The sequence below is a fragment of the Scyliorhinus torazame genome, chromosome 2 (assembly GCF_047496885.1).
Source record: "Scyliorhinus torazame isolate Kashiwa2021f chromosome 2, sScyTor2.1, whole genome shotgun sequence".
Lineage (NCBI taxonomy): Eukaryota > Metazoa > Chordata > Chondrichthyes > Carcharhiniformes > Scyliorhinidae > Scyliorhinus > Scyliorhinus torazame.
The window spans coordinates 299,639,852-299,656,196 of NC_092708.1; the positions used below are offsets into that span (position 1 = coordinate 299,639,852).

The 16,345-nt window shown below is 44.6% G+C and overlaps 1 protein-coding gene across 3 annotated transcripts in view; it reads left to right on the forward strand.

Annotated features, from left to right (window-relative positions):
• slc25a21 (solute carrier family 25 member 21) overlaps positions 1-16,345 on the forward strand; it is a 920,696-nt gene that overhangs the window by 588,036 nt on the left and 316,315 nt on the right. For all 3 annotated transcript variants that reach the window (XM_072488897.1, XM_072488906.1, XM_072488915.1), the window contains one exon: positions 10,105-10,153. In XM_072488897.1, coding sequence (XP_072344998.1) covers positions 10,105-10,153 — 49 coding nt within the window. The remainder of the gene's footprint in view (positions 1-10,104; positions 10,154-16,345) is intronic.

Consider the following 16,345-nt stretch of genomic DNA (forward strand, 5'->3'; position numbering starts at 1 on the left):
CCCTCATCTCTCGGTAAATCTCTGACACCTTGCCCTCTCCGACCCACACCCCTGAAAGCACCCTGTCCTGTATCCCCTGTGTCGGGAGCAATGGAAATTCCCTCACCTGTTGTCTAGTAAATGCCCTCACCTGCATATATCTCAAGAAATTTCCCCGGGGCAACTTATACTTTTCCTCCAATGCTCCCAAGCTCGCAAAAGTCCCATCTATAAATAAATCTCCCACCCTCCTAATTCCCAACTGGAACCAGCTCTGAAATCCTCCATCCATTCTTCCTGGGGCGAACCTATGGTTGTTCCTGATTGGGGACCCCACCAGGGCTCCCCGCACCCCTCTCTGTCGCCTCCACTGTCCCCAGATATTCAATGTTGCCGCCACCACCGGGTTCGTGGTAAACTTTTTAGGTGAGATCGGTAGCGGCGCCGTCACCAGCGCCTCTAAACTCGTCCCTTTACAGGACTTTCTCTCCAGTCTTTCCCACGCCGCTCCCTCACCCTCCATCATCCATTTACGTATCATTGCCACATTGGCGGCCCAATAGTAATCGCCCAAGTTCGGTAGTGCCAATCCTCCTCTGTCCCTACTACGCTGAAGGAACCCCCTCCTTACTCTCGGAACTTTCCCTGCCCACACGAAGCTCGTGATGCTCCTGTCTATTTTATTAAAAAAGGTCTTAGTGATTAGTATAGGGAGACATTGAAATACAAATAAGAACCTCGGGAGGACCATCATCTTAATTGCTTGCACCCTGCCCGCCAGCGATAGAGGCTGCATGTCCCACCTCTTGAAGTCCTCCTCCATTTGTTCTACCAACCGTGTCAGATTAAGTCTGTGCAAGGTTCCCCAGCTCCTAGCGATCTGAATCCCCAGGTATCGGAAGTTTCTTTCCACTTTCCTTAGAGGCAAGCCTTCTATCTCTCTACTCTGGTCCCCTGGATGTATCACAAATAATTCACTCTTCCCCATGTTTAGCCTATACCCCGAGAAATCCCCGAACCCCCTCAAAATTCGCATAACCTCTATCATTCCCCCCGCTGGGTCCGACACGTATAACAATAGGTCATCCGCATATAACGAGACTCGGTGTTCTTCTCCCCCTCTAATCACCCCTCTCCATTTCCTGGAGTCTCTCAACGCCATGGCCAGAGGTTCAATTGCCAACGCGAACAACAATGGAGACAGCGGGCATCCCTGTCTTGTTCCCCTATATAGTCGGAAATACTCCGATCTATGTCGATCTTTGTCTACTTTATCTACACTTGTTATAACCTTGTGCAAGGACTGGGGAAGTAAGTTAAAATGTAAGAATGTAAATAAGCAGTGGCAGATATTTCAGGAAATATTTTGTAACTCTCGACAAATATATATCTCATTGACTGAGAAGGATGCATTATCCATGGCTAATTAAGGAAGTTAAGAATGGTATCAAATTGAGAGAAAAGGAGCACAATGCTGTGAAGATTAGTACTAGGACGTACATTTTAGAAATCAGCAAAGGATGGCTGAAAAAATTATAAAGAGGAAGAAATTAGACTATAAGTGTGAATTGACAAGAAATATAAAACAGATAATAAAAACTTCTACAAGTATGAATGGGAGGAAGAAAAGAGTAGCGAAAGTAAGGATTGGTTTCTTGGAGGACGAGACTGGGAAAATAAAACAATGATGGGAATAGATAAAATGACAGAGATTTTGAACAAGTATTTTCTTTCTGTCTTCACAGCCGAAGATGCAAAAAAAATGCCCGGAATAGTAGAAAATCAAGAGGCAATGGTCGGGTTGGGCGTGTGACTTAAAATCATCACTATCTCATAGGGGAAAAGTAGGAGGAAAACTAATGGATTAAAGGCTGACAAGACCTCTGGACCTGATAGCCTACGTCCTGGAATCTTAAAAGAAGTGGCTGCAGCGATAGTGACTGCAGTGGTTGCAATCGCCAAAATGCTCTAGATTCTAGAACACTCCCAGCAGATTGGAAAACAGTAAATGTAATCTTTCTATTCAAGAACAGAGGGAGACAGGAAACTGCCTATCTGTCATTGGGAAAGTGCTTGAATCAATTAATAATGAAGTTGCAGCAGGACATTTAGAACATCATGATAAAATCAGGCAGAGTCAACATGGTTTTATAGGGTGGCACGGTGGCGCAGTGGTTAGCTTCCCAGCTCCAGGTCACTGTCTGTGTGGAGTTTGTACATTCTCCCCGTGTTTGCGTCGGTCTCACCCCCACAACCCAAAGATGTGCAGGTTAGGTGGATTGGCCACGTGAAATTGCCCCTTAATTGGAAAAAAAGAATTGGGTACTCTAAATTTAATTTAAAAAAACTTGGTTTTGAGGGTGGCGCGTGGCACAGTGGTTAGCACTGGGACTACGGTGCTGAGGACCCAGGTTCGAATCCCGGCCCTGGGTCACTGTCCGTGTGGAGTTTATTCTCCCCGTGTCTGTGTGGGTTTCATCCCACAACCCAAAGATGTGTAGGTTAGGTGAATTGGCCAAGCTAAATTTCCCCTTAATTGGAAAAAAAAATAATTGGGTACTCTTAAAAAAAAAATTTTTTTAACTTGGTTTTATGAAAAGGAAGTTTTGTTCAACAAATTTCTTCGAACTCTTTGAGGATGTAGCATGCAGGGTGGATTAAGGGGAACAGGTAGATGTGGAGTATTTGGATTTCCAAAAGGCATTCAACACAGTGTCACATGAAAGGCTATTGCACAAGATAAGAGCTCATGGTGTTCGGGATAACACATTGGCATGGATAGAGGATTAGTTAACTCACAGGAACAGAATTGGGTGAATGGGTCATTTTCCATTTGACAAACTATAACTAATGGAGTGCCACAGGCATCAGTGAGGCTGGGGCCTCAACTATTTAAAATCTACGTTAACGACTTGGATTGGGGAACCAAAAGTATTGTTGCCAAATTTGCTGGTGATACAAAGATAGATATGAACGGAAGTTGTGAGGAAGATGCAAAGGGTCTGCAATCCCCTGAGTTTAGAAGAACAAGAGGTGACGTGATTGAAACATATATGATCCTGAGGAAATTTGGCAGAGTGGATATGGAAAAGATGTTTTATCTTGTGGGAGAATCTAGAACCAGGGTCCACCGGTTAAAAATAAGGGGTTGCCCATTTAAGACAGAAATGATGGGATTTTTTTTCTCTCTGAGGATTGGGAATCTTTGCAACTCTTCCTCCAAAGGTGGTATAAGTATTCTTTGAATATTTTTAAGGCCGAGGTAGATAGATTCTTGAAAATCGGGGTATGAAATATTATTGGGGGGTAGGCGAGGATGGTGGAACAAGCTCGAGGGACGAAGTGGCCTACTCCTGTTCCTAATTTGTTTATGTCATTAATCTCCCCGTGGGACTCGTGGAGTACGAGCTTCCCAGATAGGGGGCAGAGGCCATCTGCCTGGGGCTCATTGTGTACTGATATAAAAGCTGGTTCAAAACAGGAACAAGACATACTAGTCCTCCCAGCAAGGATTGTACTGGGAGCCTCAAGCTGCTCTACACAGAACTTTGTATTTCGTTAAAAAAATATAATGTTCAATTTCCGCCTGTTTCCTCAAGTTACTGAACAGGCGATGAGGATTAAAAGAAACTCCAGACTCGCTTGTAGAACCGCCTGACTGCCAAAAGTTGCTGTTTGGAACTTAGCGTTGTCACGATTTAAGATGTCATTATTCGGAAAATTGGACGCCTTCAAAGCAGCCCTGGAAGATTGGAATCAATATTTGGAGTGTATGAGGTATTTTTTCCAGGCAAATGGGATTTTTGGAGATGACCGTCAGAAGGTCCTTCTTCTGACCGCCAACGGGGCCCAGAAGTTTGGGATCCTAAAGAGTCTGACTTATCTGGCTGCACCAGACTCCAAATCCTTTGCTAAGCTGGTCACCATGGTTTCAGAACACTATGACTCCAAGCCCTCCGTAATTATGCAACAGTATCATTTTTATATGGCAGTGCGGACCCCTGGCAAATCAGTCACGGACTTCATGACCAACTTAAGGCGGCTGGCTGAATGCACACTCTCGGAGATGTTGCAGGACCGGTTTGTATGTGGTATTAACAATACAGCCACGCAGAAGAAGCTGTTGGTGGAACCTACCCTAGATTTGAAAAGTTATCATTGTCTTGAGAGCACGCAGAGAAAGGAGCTGCAAGGGTCCATGGACTATTGCGTCTAAGGTTTGGCCTGTCCTTCTTTTCAAACTCCTTCTGCATCTTGGGACGGTGCCGGTCTGGCAAGAAGTCCTTCGAAGGGGCAGCCTCAGAGACAATTCTTCAGCAGGGTTCGAAACACAGGCACTACTGCTGACTGGTGCGATGATGGGGAGAGCCGGCCACGATGCCAACGGTGTATGTCGAGAACTTGTGACGGTTAGGGCCGCAAAGTCCGACGCAGAGAGTCCACGACAACCACCCAGATATCCGCCAACCAGGGCCTTACACGTGGGCATGGTTCCAAAGGTTGCACCGATTCGGGTCACGCTACCAGGCAATGGGCATCCAGTGACGATGGAAATGGACACTGCTGCAGCCATATCCATTGTGGACCTCCATACATTCTGACTGCTTTGTACAGGGATCATTTGCTGACGCTTCACGATACCAAGGCAAGATTGGCAAACTACACTGGGAAGCCATTAAAGATCGTGGGGACTGGTGTGACTCTGGTAACTCACGGGCTGTAGTCAGTTTGACTTCCATTGGTTGCGATGCAGGGACTGGGACCAGATTTGTTGTGTCGAGACTGGTTGCTCGTCCTCCATTTCAACTGATAACAAGTCTTTTGGATGGGCACCGGAAGCCCATATGATGTGCTGAGTAAATACCGCAAAGGTTTGGGTAAAATAAAGGAGGCCAAAGCCCATATCTACGTGCATCAGCCCCGATATTTCAGGGTGAGGCCTATACCTTATGCTTTGCCGACGAAGGTCGACACAGAACCTTGGCGCCTGCAGGACCTGCGGGTCATATGCCTGGTGCAGTTTGGGAATGGACAGTGGCTTTGGTGCTAGTAATGAAGCCTGACAAGACTGTCTGCCTTTACGAAGATTTCAAACTCACTGTGAACAGGGCCTCGCATCTGGACTGATACCCGATGCCCCAAGTAGAGGATTTATACACCAAATTGGCTGGAGAATGCTCCTTCACAAAGCTGGGCATGAGCCATGTGCATCTGCAGGTGGAACTAGACCTGGAGTCCAGGAGGCCTGCCACCATTAATACTCATCAGGGTTGTTTGAGTACACTCGCCTCCTGTATGGGGTTTCATCAGCAGTGGCCATCTTTCAGCGGGTGGTGGAGAACGATTTGAAGGGAGTGCCAAAGATGGCTAACTATTTGGATGACGTGCTCATTACAGGATTTACAGAAAAGGAACATATGGATAACTTAGAGGAAGTGCTGCAGCAGGTTTCCTTTTTTTAAAAGTATTTTTCATTGAGTTTGTGTTATACAAAGCAAATATAAATATGAACAAACAGTGGGAGTTAAACAAGAGAATATGCAAAGTAAAACTTGAACTATTTACACCGAGATTGATTTTGACTATTTCCATAAATACATCACAGTTTCCCATTTTCTTTTATTCCTTCCTCACAGTGTTTGCCATGGTGATTGTGGTCCCCTGCGTTTCGCTCCCACCGGTTTTCCCTTTGCTTTTCTTCCCTTTGGTTCAGGTTGTTGTTGCCCCCCCTCCCCTATCTTGTGTCTCCTGGTTCCTTTGTTGGGCTTGGCTGAGTTCCTTATTCCCGTGATCCCCCCTCCCTTCCCTCCTTCCTTACTGTGACTTGGCAATCCCTCCTGATCCTTCGCTCCCTAGCTGTTGGCTACAAACAGCTCTTGGAACAACCAAGTGAATGGCTGCCATGTTTTGTGAAAGCCCTCTTCCGACCCTCGGATGGCAAATTTAATTTTCTCCATTTGGAGAAATTCCGACAGGTCGGACAGCCAGTCTGCAGTTTTCGGTGATGCTGCTTATCGGCAGCCGAGCAGGATTCTCCGGCGGGTGATTAGGGAGGCAAAGGCAAGGGCGTCGGCCCTCCTCCCCATGAAGAGATCTGGCTGTTCTGATACCCCGAAGACTGCCACACTCAGGCATGGCTTCGCCTTCATCCCCATCACATTGGACATTGCCTCAAAGGAGGCTGTCCAGTACCCAGCAAGTCTGGGGCAAGACCAGAACATGTGGGCATGGTGGGCCGAGTCTCCTTGGCACCGTTCGCATCTGTCTTCCATCTCCAGGAAGAACCTGCTCATTCGGGTTCTGGTTAAGTGGACTCTGTGTACCACTTTTAGCTGCATTAGGCTTAGCCTTCCACATGTGGAGGGGGAGTTGTGCAGTGCTTTGCTCCAGAGTCCCCATCCTAAACCAAACGCCAAGTCTTCTTCCCACTTCTCTCTTCTCTCATCCAGTTGGGTGTTGGCCCCACTTTGCAGTCGTCCTTACATGTCACCACAGTTCTCTTTCCCTAAGATGTTTGTGTCTAGCAGGTCCTCTTGCAGTGACTGTCGTGGTGGTCATGGGTACGTCCTTGTTTCTTTTTGTAGGACGTTTTTGAGCTGTAGGTACCTAAGTTCATTACCCCCCGTCAGCTGGAATTGTTCTGTCAGCTCTTCGAGGCTTGTTAACCTGGTTGTTGGTGTACAGATCCCTGACTGTCAGCATCCCCCTGTCCTGTCTCTACCTTTTGAAGGAGGCGTGAACCTGTGGTTGTTGCAGATGGGGGCTTTATCGGACATCTCAGTTAGCCCAAAATACTGTGCCCCGGCAGCTTTCCCATGTCGGCACCCGACTGAAGAGGAGCAAGTGTGTGTTCCGCGCTAAAGCAGTGACCTATCTCAGTTACAGGGTGGACAGGGATGGTTTAGGCCCAGAGGAGGATGAGTTTGCACAATAAATAATGGAGCTCCGGTCGTTTTGGGCCTGGTCAACTACTAGGAGAGGTTCTTGCCAATTTGGCCACACTTTTTCATTTAAATGTTTCACCCGAAAATCGGGTGACAAGGGCCAAAAGCTAATGCTAAATAGGAGCCGCCATGAACATGACCGCTCACTGCATCGCCACCACTGGAAGTCCCTCTTGAAGGTCTAGACTGCCTGTTCCGCGAAATCATTGCAGGAGGGATGATATGGAGCAGTCCGAACATGTCAAATGCTGTTCCTCTTCATAAAACCGGCAAATTCCTCACTGGTGAACAGTATGCCATAAGCCGTTACAAGAACCTCCAAGGATCCCATGGGTGCTAAAAAAACCCTGGAGCTTCTCTATTGTGGCCCGAGACATTATGGAAGCCATCTTGCACACAGCCAGTCACTTTGTGGGTATCCACAACAACAGGAAACATGGAACCCATGAACGGTCCTGCAGAATCTGCTTGTAAGCGCACCCATAGATGTCCGCAAATTCCTACGAATGCAGTGAGAACAAATTGGCACCAAATTGAGACGACGCTGATTTTATCAAAAAGGTGTCGAGTTCATCCCCGATATGGACTCACAGCAGTTGATTATGGGGAGAGATTTTAACTGTGTATTAGATCCGAAGTTGGACAGGTCGAGTCCCAGGTCTCTGGTGACTTCTGGGATGGAAAGAGAATTGGCTGTGTTCATGGAGCAGGTGGGAGGGGTGGATCCATGGAGGGTTATTCATCACGAAAGTGAGAGAGTTTTCCTTCTCTCACATACACCGGGTCTACTCCTGAATAGACTTCTTTTGTAGTGGGGAAGGCGTTACTCCATGGGGTGGTGGGGGCTGGGTACTCGCCAATTGTAATATCAGACAATGCTCCACATTATATGGAAGTGCAATTGGAAATGGGCTGAGCCCAGCGCCCTCCATGGAGGTTAGACATGTCACTCCTAGTAGGTATGGGGGGCGGGATTCTCCACTCCCACGCCGAAGTGGCCGCGCCGTCGTGAACGCCGTCGAGGTTCACGACGGCGCGGAACGGCCCCGGTCCCGACCGATTCAGGCCCTGACAATGGGCCAGTATCGGGGCCGCGTCATCTACCCGTGCCAGGCCTTGTCGCCCGCATAAAAGCGGCGCCGCATAGATGACGCGGCCGGCGCCGCATAACGGACGTCATCCGCGCATGCATGGTTGCCGTCCTCTCTAAGTCCGCCCCGCAAGAAGATGGGGGACGGATCTTGCGGGGCCCTGGAAGGAAGGAGGTCCGCCTTCAGAGAGGACGGCCCGACGATCGGTGGGCACCGATCGCGGGCCACCCCACATTCCAGGTGAAGCCCGGTGCAGGAACCCCCTCGCCCCCCATAGGCCGCCTCCCCAGCGTTCATGCACCGCCCACGACTGCAACGACCAGGTGTGGACGGCGCCGGGGGGAACCCGCCGTTTTGGCCTGGCCGCTCGGCCCATCCGGGCCTCAGAATAGCGGGGGTGCCGGAGAATCGCCATTTTCGGTGTCTCCGCCGATTCTGCGGCCTGCGAAACTCGACCGGGCCGTTCCCGCCGCTTGGGAGAATCGCGGGAGGGCGTTGGACTGGGCTCCCCGGAAATTTTGGCGGCCCAGGCGATTCTCCCAACCGGCGTGGGAGTGGAGAATCGCGCCCGGGGTTTTGCAAAAGGGGAACTTTGCTCACAGAGAACTAATAATAATAATAATCGCTTTATGTCACAAGTAGGCTTCAATGCAGTTACTGTGAAAAGCGCCTAGTCGCCACATTCCGGCGTCTGTTCGGGAAGGCCGATATGGGAATTGAACCCGCGCTGCTGGCATTGTTCTGCAAGCCAGTGTTTAGCCCACTGTGCTAAACCAGCCCCTCCCCTCGTGGGAGGTGATCATGTTTCAGGCTAAGGTGGATAGGGAGGACATATAGGACGGGATTCTCCGTCCTGCCGCACCAGTTTTCTGGTGCATCGCGCTCCCGCCGGCAGCAGGATTCTCCTTCCCACCAGCCGGCCAATGGGATTTCCCACTGTGGGCAGCCCCGCGCCGTCAGGAAATCCCCGGGGCGTGGGTGCGCTGCCGACTCAACGGAGAATCACGACAGCAGGAAAGCCAGCCCATAAGATTCGAGGGAGCTTAACGGGGTAGGTACTGAGGGGACGTTTACTCTCGTGAGAGAATCTAGAACTAGGGGACAGTTTAAAAATAAGGGGCAGGATTCGCTGGCCCCCCTGCGGCATCTTTCTTAGCAGCTGGAGGTGATCTGCCATTGGCCGATAGTGGGAATTCCCATTGATTCCACCCACGCCACTGGGAAAGCCGAAGATCCCGCCGGCTCAAAGAGCTGGTGGATCTTGCCCAAGGAGTCTCCCATTTAAGGCAGACTGAACAGTAGTTTCTCCTCTCAGAGGGTCACCAATCTTTGGAATTAGCTTGCCTAGAGAGGAGTGCATCTGGGTCAGTGAACATCTTCAAGGCTCATTTAGGCAGACCAGGCAGTCAAGGGTTATGGTGTGCTGGCGGGAAAGCGGAGTTAAGGCCACAATTAGATCAGCCGTAATTTTATTGAATGGTGGAGCAAGCTTGATGGGCCAAATGGCCAACTCCAGCTCCTACCTCTTATGAAAACTTGTCATCACCTTTGCCTCAGGAGAACAACCCCAGCCTCCCCAACCTAACCTTGTAGCTAAAATCTTTCACCACTGGAACCATTCTGGTAAATCTCCTCTGCACTCCCTCAGGGATCCTCACATCCTTCCTAAAGTGTGGTGACCAGAACTAGATGCAATACTGTAGGTGTGATGGGAGTTTTTTTAATGCCAGTTGCTGATATTTTCAATTTTTAAAAAAATCTTTTTTAAAAGATGCTTTAGCAAAGCCCAAAGTTAATCTCAAAATGGGCTCAGTCAAACTGTCAATCAACTAGATCCCAAAGTGTATTCTTTGGTGAAAGTAATTATATGCTTGCTTCAAGTCGCATAGGTGTATATGGTTTAATGTGTAATTAGGGTAGCTTTCTTCCACACACCTATATTATTTGTTTGTCCTACTTATTCGCTTCAGTTCATCTCAATTCTAATATTTGACCTTTAACACAATAATAACTTTCACACTCCTTCAGTGAAGCGTAACTATTGTTTGTGCAAATGTTTACTGGCTGTTTCTTTTCTGTCACCTGCTTAGGTCTTGTGGAAATTTGCCTCATGCATCCCCTCGATGTGGTGAAAACCAGGTAAGGATTTGCTTGAGCAAGTTTTGTTGATACTGGAAGTCATCCAGAATGTGGTCTGTCAGGCTGCTGAATTAAAGTGCCAGAGCTTGCCTGTGTAATTGGTGTTTTAATGTCATTCCACAATGAGACATTTTGGAAAACTGGTAATTTCTCGTTCTGTCAAAAATCATAGGCAGTATGTTTTTTGTTTCTTGACCTTTTCACAACTAAATCCTTTTTAAAAGAACTAAATGCCAAGGAAGTCCCATCAGGAATAAAGTAACTAACAGAATTTCATCCTAGAAATTCTCTTATAGTTCAGATTTCAATTTATAATTTGAACTGTGCTCAATGTCTAGAATCTCAATTGTTATACTGTTTACTTTTTTTGGATTTCTTAATTTTCAAACCGGTTTTACTTTCGGGATTTAGCAAGACAAACTGTTCCCATTGACAACCCCAAGGTTATGTGCATCTGATATAAAACAGTATGTGATTTAGACCTACTGTGCTGTGAATGCATCGGTCTTTAATCAGCACAAGATTCTCCTTCCTATTGCTACCAATAGTGTATTGGGGTGTGCTGGGCATTAAGAGTGGGCATCAAGAGGGCAGATTAATGGATATGATAGGAATGTGGCAAATTAGATCCTTATTTTAATCACGAGGTTTAAAAGAAAATGGGAACTTTGCTGCATCTCATCATACACATTAAATTATTCAATTCTGTTTCATTAAGCTGATAACCTAATCAACTATTTGCCGTGTTAACTCATTCTATTCCAACTTCTTGACTCATTTAAACAAATCCTGGTTCCAGTTTTCAGGGTAGCGCCATGTATGATTGACCTGACCACAGATTCACATCACATCATATTTTTCACTCTTGACTTATAATTGAGTGCAGCAGCAAACAGCAGTTGCATGAAAGACAATGTAACATAATATGAGAACACGAAGTTTGCTGTTCATGAATTGGTGCAATTTGCCGATATACATAAAAAAGAGTTTGGTTTCCAAGTGAAATCAACTACAGTGGAAAAAGGAAAATTTGAAATTCTCACTTTCCATTGTGTTGCAGATTGTTTTCAGTCCAGCATATGGGTTGTTTCATGTATGATTCAAATGGATACTATTCTGGCAATAAGGTATTAAGAACATTTGACACATTACACAAAAATTGAAAATGCAAGAACTAGGGCCACTGATGTGCATGGAGGTTAATTTGTTTTTAAGACAAAATTTGAAGATGTAGTCAAATATTGAATTGTACAATTAATTCCGTAAAATATTACTATTATGGAGATGGCAAGACTGATTTTAACAATAATCACAATAAATATTACCATTGTGCAGAAACTTAAACTCTGAGCTAATGAGCTATTTTGTTTATGATTTTGTCATTCACATTTGTTTCTTTTGAATCTTGAAACAAATATATTTTTACAGGAAGAAAACAACATTTTAAGCTTTGTTTAATTGAAAGTTTATAATTTCTTAGTCATTTTTTACCAAACACATTTGGTTTTCCTAACACATTTGTTAAGCGTTATTAGTGGATTGTGGAATGAATGTTGTTCTAATGTTGGAGTGAGGAGAGATCCACAGCAGCACTGGGACAAAGTTATGGCTTTTCATTAACCTGGAAACCTCCTATTTACATGGTTCACAGCCTGGTCTCAGCTCACTTGGAGGTAACAAAGGGTGTCGGGCCCAAAATGCAGCAGGGGGCTCACTCCTTTAGGGCTGCCATCTGAATCTGATCAGGTCAACTGTTTTAACTCCTGCCTCATTAGGGGAAATAAACAGGAGATTATGGTTCATGTAAGGATCACATTACAGAGAGCTCAAGCTTGTTCCAGACATTAGGTAGCTGATTATTTTTTTGTGGAAGCCTTGCTGTTTCTCCTTTGGTGAAGAATGCTAAATTGACTTCTTTTGATAAACTTGCATTTGTTACAGATTGAGAGAAAGCAGTAAAGTAGCTAGAAAAATGTTAATAAATAAGATATGTCAGCCACTTGAGGCAGCTCATCTACAGGGTATAAAGTCAGTCTGCTGCAGAGACTTAGTGCTGATGATGGGTAGTAATTCAGCATGTAACTGGTGCTTTCCTTTGACATTTAAAACATTTGATAATGCTGAATGCGGAACTGTTTGGTTCAGGAGAATGCTCTCAGATTTCAATACAATAACATGTCCTTCTATACTGCTGTAATAACTTCTAAAGATGAAAAATAAAATAAATGTAGTATCTTCTTGCTTGCTGAAGGCCAACGTATTTTTCTGACCATATTTATAGTCTTTGGCAGACCAGGAGACACCAGCTGATGCCACATTGATTCAGGATCACTCACGTGTACTTGAAAGGTGAACAGAGGGAAAGCAATTGTTTGTTACTGTTGCATATATAATATGAACTTGGGTAGGAAAGGAAGTGTACCAAGTTTTGTAAAAACACAAGTATTTCCTTGCTGATCCCCAAACAGTTCATTATCCACATTGCCTAAGGCAAAACTAGATCTTCTGTGAAGAGTGAAACTTACCCTTACATCTTAAAATTACTCTTTATGACTACAAGACTGCTGACAAGCATACTTATTATGTAAGCCAAGCATGTGAATGGGTGGATTTTGTGTTTGTAGCCTTGGAAATACTTGGCTGAACTTTTACATCTGAAGTTTTGCAAATTGGTCTGAAGACATGAATGATTCTCAAAGCAAACAAAATGGTCTGTCACTTCCCACTGCAAGTAATTAAACTCTTCAAATTTTTGGGTGAGATGGGGTTAAAGAGAAAGTTGATTATTTGTCAGAATGCACTGTATAAACTGCAAAAGACTTAGATGAAATCTACAACATGGACCTCAGGGAATTGATAATGCTATCTGCAAAAGTGAAACTTTTCTGCTTCAAAGCAATTCTTCTCACAGGATTACATTAAGGTTCAAAAAGTTAATTCATGAATCACATTTGTCATATTATACACACTGCAATGGCAACCTGGGAATGATTACAAATTGGTGAATTATTTTGGGGGTTCAGCTTTGGGCATTGTACTTCAGTCAAGATACAGAACTAATTCGCAAGATGGCACTTGGGTTTAAAGGGTTAAATTATGAGGATGGATTAAATAAATAGTGGTTGTATTCCTTTGTGTTTTTGAAGGTTGGAATTTAATTGTGGTGTTTATAAGGATAAAAGGATTTGATAGTTCAGTACAAAGTAATAATTTTCTGATGAGCTAGTGGGGAGAGGGGAGGAATCTGGAGCAACCCTACACCATTTGGACTTCAGCAGTTCAAGAAGGTGGTTCACCACCAGCTTCTCAAGGGAAACTAGGGATGGGCAATAATTGCTCGCCGAGCCAGCAATGCCTACTTCCTGTGAATGAATATTTTTTTTAATGGGCACATGGAAATTAGACCTAGGCCATGTGGAATTGAAATCAGAAAACACTTTTTCATGACTGTGAATGCCGGATCAATGGAAGTTTTCAAGACCGAGGACCTTTTTTCACTCCTGTGGTGGGTGCGCAGAATCAAGGAGCTTCACGGCTGGTCTCACTCGTCTAGGGAGAAACAGCCCAAATGGATGTATCTTTGGCCCAAAGTGTGGATGTGGGCAGGAAACAGTTTGGAGGCAGCCACAGGGGCTCCTAAGTGCAAGAGCAGCCTGTTAAAATGCCTGTTTTGATTGTCTGAGACTTTATTCCAGTTGTAATTGACCCAGCCCCAACCCATTTCCCATCCTTGTCAACTCCTGTACCTACCCACCCCCATGGACCTTCATTCCTCCATGCCAACCTATGCCCATCCACCCCCCACCCCCCAACATGGTCCCTTAAAGTTCCGCTGCAAACTTAGTGCCAACATATGCTAACTTTTGCCTCCATGCCAACTCACCCAATATTCACCAGGCACAGACTTCAGGAGCCATTCTGGGATGAATTAACACAAAGAGACATGCTGTTGAAGCTTTTCATCTTGTACTTATCAGGTCAGATTCACAAGAATACCAAATCACAAAGGATACAACAATTTATACTGCATGAGAAGAGGGTACTGATTGGTTGACAAGTTGACTCTGATTCGTAGCAACATTAACATAAAGAATGCACCAGGGCAAATTCCTCTTTAAATTAATTGCCAAATTCCTTTTTAAATTAAAACCAAGCCAATTGACTCTCATTGGTCAAGGCATTGCCATAGGAATGAACCAAGAAATGACTGCCCCCAAGCTTTTGTTTAGTTGAAAAAGGCATAATGCGCAAACAAAGGACAGGGCCCTGACTGTGACTTTCTGCAGCGTCCAGCACACATAAGTCAGCCACAGTGCAACCCAACAGATAATCTTTCACTAATAGCATAATTATTAGCACAATCAGAATTGTTTAGTCATTGTTGTGTAATTGCAGAATTACATCTAATGTTGAACAATATGTTCTGAGTTTTGCAAGCATTAGCTGGTTACATAAAGTCAGTACTTTGCCGGTTGCAAACAGCAAAAGGGAATTGCTGTTTGATATATCGTACATCCCAAATACTGGATTGTATATTGCCCCATATCAAAGACAGCTAACCCCTTACAAAACTCTGAAAGCTGTCAAACTGTGAACTTACAGACCCCCCCACTGTGATAATGATAGGTTGGATCAAACAACAATAATACTATAATGATTGTGCTCAAGCTCATGTCAACAAAAAGCTACTGAAATTGCAAGCGCAATTTTTTTGAGAAACAGCAGGTTGTTTTTTCGCAAAATTTAAAGAGCAGAGCATTTAAAGGACAGCTTGACAGTTGCACAGACCTTATCCATGTTTAACACACATTCACATCTATTCTTAAAAATCGTAAGTCTCACACCGCAAGCAACAGACCTTGCACCAGCAGAAATAGGGTCTGTTTGAACTCAGCACTGAGTTCAAATGACCCTGCTGGATTCAGGTTTCCCATATGCAAGAATTACATCCTGCCCTCTTCCCCTGCCCCGATGAAAATAGGACATGTTGGAAATGGGGATGGGACTTCAAGATCTGGAGAGCAATGACCAATTTGGCTAAGGCACAGAGACTTCACAACTTCGGGAAATTATGGGTCTTAGTTTGATAGATTTTTTTTTCAGTAACTGTACATTGGACATGCAGCAAAGGTGGGTAAATTAAGTTGAGATATAGAACAACTCCTATCTGAATGGCAGAACAGACTTGAGAGGCTGAGTGAGCTACTCCTATTCTTCTGCTCTCATGTTTCCTATTGTTATATATATTTTTAATAAATTTAGAGTACCCAATTATTTTTTCCCAATTAAGGGCCAATTTAGTGTGGCCAATCCACCTAAACTGCTCATCTTTGGGTTGTGGGGGTGAAACCCACACAGACACTGGGAGAATGTGCAAATTCCACATAGACAGTGACCCGGGGCCGGGATCGGACCTGGGTCCTCAGCGCCGTGGGCAGCAATGCTAACCACTGCGCCACTGTGCGCCCTCCTATTGTTATATTTGATGTGAAATAAGATATTGCATAATTATTTATAATGTAAGAAGCTTGACAAAATTATAAGAAAAAAATCTATAGGATTTTCTAATGTGCAAATATTGTGAGACCACATAATACCTTAAGAAGTAGGGTAGTTAGTGTTAACACAAAAAGTGATGTTTTACAATAGATCTTTAACTGCAACTGGTATCATCTTACATGGATACCGACACTCCTTTACTTGCTGCATTTAAAAATAATGTTAAAAAGGTATAAAACAGCAATTGGGCCATAAAATCTGTTACAAGCCTGATCGACTGATTGCTGCAATGTCTCCAGTATTCATCATCTTTCTTATACTATTTATGTTGCATTATTTTGGTGATATACTTGTATTTAAAAAATCATATTATTAGTGAGAAAATTGGGGAAATGTTTTATCCTTATGAGTAATATTTCTCCACCATGGCTTTTGGGTCTCTAATTAGAACTCACATAACTATGAAATTACTGAAAATTGCTTTAACTCTTACAAACCCCTCTACGTCTATTAAGGAATCATCCCTGCTGTTTTGCCTGACCTATGAGCAATCGGACATTTATAAGGAAATTCCAGACATGGCTATGGTTCCTTTATCAATGTGACTTAATGTTTTGATGTTCAATTAAATTGGGTATTTCATTTTCTTACCAGTAAATTAAACTATTGCAGAAGAAATCCTATCGATAAATG